The sequence below is a fragment of the Poromitra crassiceps genome, assembly GCF_964638095.1.
Source record: "Poromitra crassiceps genome assembly, chromosome: 12".
Lineage (NCBI taxonomy): Eukaryota > Metazoa > Chordata > Actinopteri > Beryciformes > Melamphaidae > Poromitra > Poromitra crassiceps.
Window position 1 is genome coordinate 1,478,945 of NC_139632.1, and position 11,290 is coordinate 1,490,234.

General features: G+C 42.7%; 1 protein-coding gene across 1 annotated transcript; it reads right to left on the reverse strand.

The window, feature by feature from the left end:
* Nucleotides 1–2,024: 2,024 nt before the first annotated feature.
* On the reverse strand, nt 2,025–5,573 carry ptger3 (prostaglandin E receptor 3 (subtype EP3); the record flags this gene model as incomplete). Its single annotated transcript, XM_083648302.1, has 2 exons — nt 2,025–2,483; nt 4,776–5,573. 2 exons carry the CDS (start codon nt 5,571–5,573, stop codon nt 2,025–2,027), a joined length of 1,257 nt encoding a protein of 418 aa, XP_083504428.1.
* Nucleotides 5,574–11,290: the final 5,717 nt, after the last annotated feature.

The window sequence follows — 11,290 nt, forward strand, 5'->3', positions numbered from 1 at the left end:
GGAAGTAAGTTGGAGCGTTCATCTTCCGTATATATGATCTTTGTGTGCAACACGTGACATAGGAGAACGCCAGGATTGGGGGGGAGGTTTTTTGTTTCCCCCCGTGTTGGGCGTGGTTTCCGCAGTGTCTCTATACCATCGAAATGATGTTAGCCAGCACAAAAGCACCATCCAGAATCCATTCAAAAGCCTTGACATTCTTTCAAAGGATTCTGCTGAGGACATGATCAGCTCCGTGCCTTTCATATTCATATTCAGGGGGGAAATGGACGCTAACAAACTTGAAAAATGTTCACATTTCATTGGTCGGCAGGAACCGGCAAACAACACATCTTTTAACATTTATGACAGCTTATGTCCATTAGGTAGCATCTTCAGCATTCAGCACAGAAACACAACTGACCACAATCATAAATAAGACAATCTTACAATCTTCTTTAACATTAGATGTAATACTTTTACAACTTGGCTCCAGTTTTGGATTTGCATTTTTATCAAACGAGCGATTCCCTTTTTTCCCCTCACAAAATCGTTACATTTCCTGTAGGATGTGGCAAGGCTAATGAAAACTAGTAGCAAGCAATTGACACTTTCTTAACTCGTGTGCATTCACAAAAAGTTCTCAGCCTGGACTTTGCAACTTCTTCATGGTATCACAGCGAGAAGCGCACGAGATGCACCGTTTAGAGTTTGAAGTCAGTTTGGAGTTACTCATGTAACTCAAAGACCTTTTGGCAGGATCCTGGGTAGGGATGGGAAGTGATCCGATTTTATTGATACCGATACCGATACCGATACCGATACCGATACCGATACCGATACCATTATCGATTCTGCCTGCACAGGTTTTCAGCATCAACACAGCTGTTTCATTATCTCTCGAGTCTGAACACAGTGTAGCATGTCTGCCATAACATTTAAACATGTTCAAATTAATTACAATGTTCCTTTTCTTAAAAGGATATTATAGGCTAACATGTTTCAACATGTTCCCACCTAATGATCATTTTACAGATGTTACACGTAGTTGTCATCTTTCTTCATGAAATGAAGCCACGCATTGGACCGTTTCTTCCTCTCCCCCATGACACCTTACACGTTTCCAGCAGTGTCTGTCCATGCAGTGTTTGACGTCATGATGGGTTTTTGCGATGCGCAACTGTCAGAATAACATGCCGGTGTTACGCCAAATTCTGCATCCCCGCCAGGAATTGCATCCTCGCCATATTATTGTTTTGACTTAAAAACAGGGATGCGAATCTCAGCAGGTTACAAAACGCCAAGATTTGCATCCCCCTCCATAAGCCACGAGAGACCACCTGTACCTGGATTTTAAGCACCAAAGTCACCCTCCCTGAGACCCCCTGGCCTGGAGTTCACGTCGTCTACCCAGACGATTATATATATTTTTAAACCGCTAAGTTACCGTACAAATCGTTACAATGTGCTCCCGCGACTCGAGGTGGGGATGCAATTCCTGGCGGGAGATGCAGAATTCAATGCAAAACCCGGCATTTATAAAAGGAATTGTTCACCTCGGAGGCATACGATTCCGAGTAACTTGGGAGAATTTGGAACCGGTTGCAAACGATTCCGGTTCTCGGTTTGCATCCCTGATCCTGGAGCGTGGCTGACTCACTGATTCGATTCAAAGAGACGAGGAACAACAGAGACCTCTGGGCTTGATCCATGCTGCTGCTGCTGCTGCTGACGTGAGCGGTGAGCAGGTCATCATGCGTCCACATGCTGGTTAGCTTGACAGGAAATGGAATGAGAAACAAGTGCACACAGAGCGGACGGCTTCTGTTCATTAACGTTGCAACACAGACCACTCTGTCTCCTAGTCGCACACTATCCTTCTGTGTCTCCTAGTCCCACAATATCCTTCTGTCGACTTGGAAAGTGATTTCCATTCCGACACGTACTCTCATAACATCACAGACAGCATCCGTCATATCCATCCAATCTGTCCCGGGGTGAAAAGTCACAAAAATTACAATTCCTGGTTTATCCCACGGATCTGTTCAACGAGTTTGCGGTTTGTGGAGGCCGTTGGTGTCATCGTTTGTCTGCTTGTTGAGGCCGTTGGTGTCATCGTTTGTCTGCTTGTTGAGGGCGTCGGTGTCATCGTTTGTCTGCTTGTCGAGGGCGTTGGTGTCATCGTTTGTCTGCTTGTCGAGGGCGTCGGTGTCATCGTTTGTCTGCTTGTTGAGGGCATCCAGTGCCGCCTGGGTCTCCTTCTGACCGTCGATGGAGCAGTTGGACACGGCGTTGGCCACCATGCAGAACTTGCGGAGGAGGATCTCGCGGAGCAGAAGGTAGACCCAGGGGTCCAGGATCTGGTTGAGCGAGGCGAGGCGGATGGCGATGAGGAAGAAGTTACAGTCTAGCTGGACGTCCGGGCCGGGCAGGAGAGAGGAGCCCGCTGACGGCTTGCAGTGATGAGAGGACATCTGGGTGGAGATCATCCTCAGCATCAGCACCTGGGGAGGGAAGGCAGTGTAGGGCAAGTTACTCAAAAGTACTCATTAGCGAGTTCGAGTTCGAGTCCTGGGCACATTTTCAGGACTCGTGACTCGACTTGGACTTGTGCACTGATGACTCGGACTCGAGCGTTCATGCATTTGGTCTCAGGAGTTGGAGACGAGGACTCTGACTTGTTCATTGATAAATAATTGTTTTAAGCGGTGCAACTGCTTCTATGAGTGACTTTGTGTGTATGAGCACGAGAGTTCACCTCAGATGTAATCACCTGGAAAGGGGGTTAGTAGGGTTAGGCAGCTGTGAAAAGTCACCTGGGCGCATCCATCTCGTGCTCCTGTGTAGGAGCACAAGATGTGGTCTCGCGAGATCTGGCGAGTGATGTCACTCAATTCGAAGTGATGCGTTAGTAACTAGTTATACTCCCTACAGTACACTGACAAAAACAGGCATGTCGGATCGCCTGTGTTGTGACTACATAAAGGATGTGAACAAACTACGTTATTTAGTCAAATGTTTTTTTCTCTATAGGGCACCGTGTCCTCCATCCATCTTAAATGAATAGGCCATCGCTTTATTAGACGTCCATTAAAAACACAATGCTTTGTCCCGTCATGTCAGGTTTCTAATGGAAGTCTAATAACGCTATAATATCTCTAGACCCAGCAAGAGTCGTGCATCATCTCTATATTAATTCAGTTATGGACCACTGAAGAAGCCTTCTAAAAAAAACTGTTGTCCAGTTTATGGACATTTAATTGGCTGAGAGCTTTTGATTTGGGGGCCACTCTCTTCAGTTACCTTCTGAAACATGGGTGGCACGCAGTCAGCAGGTCTCTAAACTGAGCAGCTACCAAACAGCTCCGAGAGGAAACAATCGCCACTTACGTATTCACTCAGCACCACTGCCTGAGTCCTGTGGTTTCTATTAATACCCTCAGCGGGGCTATCAGAGATGTGAGTGACAGCATGACCTCACAGCACACTGAGCAGACCCCAAACAGGCTCCGCTAAGTGGATTCTACCTTAATGGGAAATGTCATCAGGCAGCGTATCAAAGGCAGCATGTGGGACTGTGTGAAGGTATAGCACTAGCAAGTTTGTGTGCTGCGCACGCTCGATTTCTAGATGGGAGACTCTGGGCGCAACATGTTATGGGATTTATGACATCACTGATGATGTCCTGTCTATGACATCACTGATGATGTCACATTTTGATTGATGATTCACATTTTGATGATGTCACGAGCATAATGATGCAAATCGTGACATCACAGTTGCCCGACTGCTTGAGTGACATCACTTATGACATCACTAATGACATCACCTTGCCATGCCACACCGTGGAGGGAAGTCGGCGTGCTGGCACGAGGGGCGGGAGTTCCAGGAACACGGAGGTCGAATAGGTGAGCGAGGCGGTCAGAGAGAGGAACATTGAGGAGGGGCAGCAATGTGCCGCAAGGCATCCAGTCTCCCGGAAAGCCATTAGAAGAAGACGCCACGTCACCGCTTCTCAAATTATATGGAGAGATAGTGAGTGAGAGAATGAGTGAGTGAGTGAGTGGCTGGCTGGCTGGCTGGCTGGCTGGCTGGCTGGCTGGCTGGCTGGCTGAATAACTGAGAGTGAGTAGGAAAACTAACTTCATTATATGATGGTAGGCTATAATTGGCAACAGTTTCTTGCTGTCTGCTGCCAACAGGAGATGAGCCTCTCCAAAGAGCTACAGATCTATAACTGGCACCATAGTGACAGCAGCTCACAATAAAACCTGTTTAAGACCGGCCCGTGGAATCGTGAATAATGACAGTTGGCCTGTTAAATAAATCATGTTAGCAGAAGGTTGTCACTGGACATTAAACACCTCCACAGTGCAAAAAATCTGCACTCATAAAATATTTTGATTGATTTTTATGACACCAGCTCACACCTTCAGTCATTAATATAAGTGCAGGGCAACTTTGTTATTTTCTCAAACTCACATCAAGGACCCTTAAAGTGATAATTAGACCAGACCACAGACCACATTTGATAAGATTTTGTCCCAGGGTCCCACATCTGATAACATTTTTGTTTTTAGATAGACTATTTTATTGCAGAAGGTGTATGAAACCCAAATAGCCATATATTCTGTTTTTGTTATAGATGGAATTAGTGAAATCATTCCCCTTTGTGCTGCATGGGGAAGCCCCTCAAGGACCCCCAGGGGTCCAAGGACCCCACTTTGAGAACCGCTGTTCTCTAGGCTATAAGAAATGTATAGGCGGCAGTCGCCTATATATAAAAAAAAACATACCAGTAAAGGAGACCAGCATATAAGCAGGACGCACATAATTCCTAACAGCTGAATGACAGTCTCTGTGGTGAGCCGTTCCCACTGTTTTGACGACTGGGACGTGCCAGACTTGGTTTTGCACCGGAGAACTAATCCTCGGATAGTCACCACATTGCAGGACAAAGTTACAAGCAGAGAGAAGATCCCAAGTATGGCGAAAGTGATGGAGAAGAACATGTTGCCCGGGACTTCTCTGTCCCCGGTGCTGATGAAACACCAGGTCCCCGGCCACTGCAACGTGTATTTCCCCACCCCCGCGATGGGCAGCAGCGCAAAGAGCAACACAAGAGCCCATATGGCCGCCAAAGTCTGCTTCGTCACGCTTGTTTTCATATGATTGGAGTACCAGTGGGGACTTGTTATCGCCAAAGCCCTCTCAATCGCCATAGCGCTGGCCAGGAAGAGAGAGCACAGGCCGAAAGTGGTCATGCACACGCCGAAAAAGGCGCACAAGTTGCCCGATGTGTCGATGCGCTCCCACTTGAGGTCGGCCCGGTAAACTGAGATCACTATTGGACTCGTCAGGAGCTGCCCAAACAGATCAGTCAACGCCAGCGATCCGATGCAAAGCAAGAAGGACTTTTTCCTCTTGTTCTCCTTCTTTCTGTAAGAAATATAGACCAGGATCAGAGCCAGAGAGTTGCCCACCATGCCGGTGATCATCATGGTTATTGGGAAACCCACTGATACGGATCCACAGCTGCCATTCTTGGTGACATTGCTTTCGCGCAGTGGTTTGGACACGTTGGAGTCCAACATCTCTCCATGAGGAGTTGGCCAGTCTTCGAGAGATTCACAGCTGTCCAAAGTCATCCTCTCGGTGAGGATAAGCCTATATACAGCAAATATCCACTGTGCGTGTCCGACATCCTCCACCGGTCCAACCTGCTCCAACTGACTGCTGTGCGTAAAAGCGCGTCGCAGGAGCCCCCTAATCGCTGGAGGCGGGACTACCCGGACACGCGCCGAGGCGAGAGAAATACACTGCATAACGTCTAAATCGCATATTTCTCTTAGGTATACAGGTGGGAATAAACCCATACTCAATTCGCCTTTTTATCCAATAGTTACCACCCTTTGATTATGTAACGTTGTGAATTAAAAGTAGTTTCACTCGGATGCCAACTGAGGTGTTTTAAGGGGAAACAATAATAAATGCATGTATTTTTGTTTGCATTGGTCGATTGGTGGGTGTTTACCTTGTGAGGATCACTCACTATAGGGTCTTATTTTATCACCAGTAGGCTACACAACACTATGGATGGGCGAAGGCTGAAGCTATTTCTCAGCTGACTGGCAAACCCAGGCTCGCACCCACACGAGTCAAGATGCCGGAGATGATCATCACATGACGGCTCATCTCAAGTGAGCAGTCAGACGGGACTCAACTTTGAGTTCAACCTACTTGGTGCAATGAACAAAGCTCAGGAGCTAAGGGGAAATGCACTGAACCATTATTATTGTCTTTCAATATATTAGTAGGCTAGTCTTTTTTTAATTAGGTTAAATCATGATCTCCTGTATAAGGAAAACCACCAAGCGGTACGAAAGTCAATTATAATTCAATGTAATTTGCCTTTCCTCTTAAAAGACCCATTCCATTTAATTAGTTTGATACGCTATGGATTTCATATTATACCCTATAATGATTTATGCCAGCCTAGGGAGTTTGTGAAACTCTATTCTGCAAAATAGAAATAAAAAAAGTCTGTAAATTGAGTTGAGGTGCTTTTACCCTGCATTCTATTCCAGTCCAGAGCCCCTTCAGTGTTATGGAGACTCACAAACATACTGGTAAGTTGTGGTATACTGTATATATACAGACTAGACTTCTTTCTCACACAACTTCTCACCTCAGATGTTTAAATTCACATTGACTCATTAAAATAATCATTGTGTCTTCCTTAAATTATAGAGACAATTTGTCTTCATAATTTAAGGAAGACACTAACTGAAATAACCCAGTCACTTCATGCTTCATGTGGTCTTGCAGTAACGAAAAATCTTGTGTGTGTGTGTGTGTGTGTGTGTGTGTGTGTGTGTGTGTGTGTGTGTGTGTGTGTGTGTGTGTGTGTGTGTGTGCGTGCGTGCGTGCGCGTGCGTGCGTGCGTGCGTGCGTGCGTGCGTGCGTGCGTGCGTGCGTGTGTGTGTGTGTTTGTTTGTTTCTCAGTATAGTTGTGGCCATTATGCTTTCTGGCAAGTTTTTTTTATGTATCTCAGGTTAATGTGATTTTTACATTATACAATATTGTTGTGATAATTGTAGCCTATGGTATCTCATAGGAAAGTACATTTCGAGCAGACAACAGATCAGCCTATCAGCCTATATACTGTAGCCTACAGTATAGATTTCAAGAAAACATGAAGTCAAACCTTTCACTCACCTTAGACCGACTCATTTCATCTTTTGTTCTTCTGTTTAGTTTCCCTTGAGGGGGAGACTGCTGTGGAAAATGTCATTACCTTTAGTAGCCTACATTGGAATTGATTGTTCATCAATTAAGCAGCTCTCCCAATATCATCCAACTGTGAAGTCAGTCCTCCCTCTCTCATCAGCCTATCAGCAGCAACAAGTGCCACCTGTTGACCAGAACGAGAACAGCAACACAAAATGTGTGGACAGAGACTTCCATTCTGTACAACATTCATTGTGTAGATTTGTATGGTGTAGGACCGTCAGTTGTTCTCAAACAATTTTTATTTATTTTTTTTACTCAGTACCCCTCTCCCTGATTTCTGGATCAAAGTACCCCCTTTACCCCACTAGAACATTTTGCTTAGAAAACTGTCTGCAAGAGAATACCATAGCATAAGCATATGCCAATAATGAATGATAACCCACCTTTTGAAGAATATAACATTAGAAATGTTAGCAATGTGGCCATAACATTTCAGTGTAAGTCCAGTTTTGATGTCAATGTGTTACAAACAAAACAGCATAGCAGCAAATAAGTATTTCTATTCAATAAATGTTGCCCTAGTATTTTTTTTAATCTGGTCTACCACTTTACAGATCAGCAGGTTCACCATTTGTCAATGCATTATCTGTTATCAGACATTACTTAAACATAAGTGTAAAATACCCCCCTCCCATTCAATGGTAATTGTGTATTAACTATGAGCAGTCCAATCTGCAGCAGCTTTATTTATTTATTCATCCATCCATTTATTTATTTAAAATAGGTACAATAATGAACATGTTCATGTAAATATGCCAGATTATAGCCAGAGGCTAGTTCCCATCTGTACTCCCTTAACATAATATTTAAATAGCCTACGATGTATGTCAATGTTACAATTAAAAAAAAAACAATAATTATCTAAAAATATATTTTCAAAGACCCGTTACATTTTCATGGTTTACACACAGTTAGGCTACTGTTACCCGCTGTAGTACCTGCACATACCCCTAGGGGTACGCGTACCACCTACAGTTTAACGTGGATGTAGCCTAGTCTATTTTATAATTGAGTTTTTCTTTCACAGAGAAGGAAGCCCCGCCGTGAGGCAGGGCATCAAAAAATTAGTTGAAACTCATAATGTTCCTCTCCACGGAAATCTTTAGTAAAAGGCGAAAGATTTATACGATCTGAAGAGAAACAAGAGTGTACTGAAGAAATCAAGTGAGAGGAGCCGACCCCATTCTTCCTGTTAGCAGCCACGGTGACGGTTTGTCACTTAGCCTAGCTGTTCCAAGCAGCATAACATAACACATTTGTTCTTCTCGGACATCGAGTTCATGTCTCATTGAAAGTTGTGGAAATGTTTTAGGAAAATGACCAATTTAAACTTAGAGATAGCAGCTACACGTGCGCGTTGCATTATGGGAATATGGCGACCACGCCTCCTGGTGGTTTTGATACCTCTCTTTTAAACTTGAATGGTAGGCTCAGGCAGATTGTTTCAGGTATGAAATTCCCATAACAGTTAAAACATTTGTTGTCGTTTTCGATGCAATTCCTTCAGGAATCACAATGCTGTTGAGAGGATACATAATTCCCATGGCCGCTTACTCCCACTGTCAATGTATCCGATAGTACTGCTGTGGGTGGTTAGTGCTTTTCAGCAGAGCATCGGTTAATCACAGAACAATTCTGGCGTTATTCCAAAAAGACATTGAATTCTAACATAGCCTACATACACATAACACAAGACACTCGGATCACATTCACTCTCACACTACCAATAATCAATTTCCAATATGCTAGAGAGGAGCCACACTATGGAATAAATCTACACACATTTATCATCTCTTATAATATATATGGTATATAAATATCTCCTCACATTGCATTTTAAACACCTTGCCATGTTCCGTCATTTCTTTTTTCTTTCTTCTCCCTTGTTCTTGTTTATATTGTTTTTAGCTGTTTAACTTTGATTTAAAGGTAAGGGTAACACTTTACAATAAGGGTACATTAATTAATGCTTAATAAGCATTAATTAACAGCATTAGTCAACCTTAGTAAGCATTAATTAACCCTTAATTAATGTACCCTTATTGTACAAGTGTTACCAAGGTAAGAGACCTCGAATAAGTCCTCTGGGGTTTGTCTCTACTTGTTATTGTCCATCTTGTGCAAAAATAAATAATAGTAGGTAATAGTCATAATAAATCACTGTCACAATTCCTCACATAATCTTTCTGAATGTGTTATCAAGGAAAACACTCATTACTTCGTTATAAACTGATGTGACAGTGTAATTACACTTCATGACATCTTATTGAAAAGTTCAAATTGTAGCCTACCACTGTAGTTGAGGTCAAGGAAAATATTGACACGGTTGTAAACTCATTTCACAGTGTAATTACACTTAATGACGATAACATGTCAAATAGCCTACGTAAACTAAAAAAAAGTTGAAACGTAAAACCTTCCAAATAGCCTAATCATAATATGTGGACCGTGGCCAATGTAAGAACAAAGACATAGGTCAAGTTGTCTTGGTTAATGTCAAGTCATAAGGAAGACATCTCAAACTATGTCAACATTGCATTCACAATGACATAATCTACCGACTGACACTTAACATTCATAAAGCCTCCTTCATGTTCATGTCAGTCATCAAATAATGTTTTAAGTCATGTTAATGTAACATTTCAAAGCAACGGCAATACACTGGGGGGGAAATAATAGTCACCTTCTGCATCCAAACCGTGCAGAACTTTATAGCCTGGCATCGAGCCCAACTGCTGAATATGGGGCCGGATACCAGGCTAAGAACTTTTCGATGAGATCCTCAAATCCAACACATGAATAACAAAGAAATAGGTCGTTTTGACAGGATTTTATTTACATGTTGTGCACATTTTAGTTCATTTTAACCAACAAAAAGACCCTATTGCCACATTCTATAAATACTGTCATTAAGAGGACCCCATTTGATACGTTTTGTTAGTTATTCTTGCCATTTGGAACGGGTAGGATTTTTATTTCAATCTGCCATTTGTACATTTAATTCCAATGTTTGCAAAGTGTCTTGACAAAGCCATCAGGAGTAACTGGAGATGGTGATTAAAAATAGGCACCTATAGAGTACCGCAGGAACGAATACGAAGTAGCAAATCACCGCCATGTTGGATCCTCAAAGGAAAACGCTATGGGCTTTTAGAATGGGGATTTATAAGGTCTGTGGTTAACAAAAGTTTATGAGTGGTCATTTGTGTTCAGCAGGATAATCTTCACAAACATGGACCACATTTATGCCCTTTGTAAATCTTTTAACACAATTTTCACAAACTGTTTCAAAAGTCATAAAAGTGGGTCCACATTTGTGATTATCTTGCTGAACACAAATGACCATGACCATAAACTTTTAACCACAGACCTTATTTTATGAATTCAAGCTAAATGCTGATTCTAAAATCCCATAGCCAAATTCCCCTGGTGATCCAACATGGTGAGGGTGGCGATTTCTGGTTAAGCCTACAAAAATATGTCCTCCATACAGTAAATCTAGTTTTAACCAGGGGGTGGGGCACTAACCCAAACCAGAGAATGATGAAGTTACTGCCATTTAGTTAAACAAGGAATATCAAAAAGTGAAAGAAAAAGAAATACTTACCTTCAACACAAAACAGGAAAAATATCAACGAATCAAACGATCTGACCAAAATTCTCAGGACTAAATTATTCTATAAATGGTGGTCGTTCAGTAAACCTTTTCGAGTATGTTTTTAACTTCCGGCTTGAAAAACAGATTGTGTAAAGCCACCATGTCAGAAGCTTCCTTACGTCAAGAAACCGTAACCTAAATTTAATATGAAACTTCATTTCCCCCCAAAATGAGTGGAATAAAACATATTGCCATTAAGATAATAAGCAGAGTGGGTTTAAAATGAGATACAGTCTCTTCACAGTACATCTCTGTTTCTCTTAAAGGAGCAGACATTTATAAGTTCATCAGACACCTAAAGTTACACACACTTGTCACAGACTGGGATGGAGCCTACTGGCTTTTCAGAAAGGAAGCAT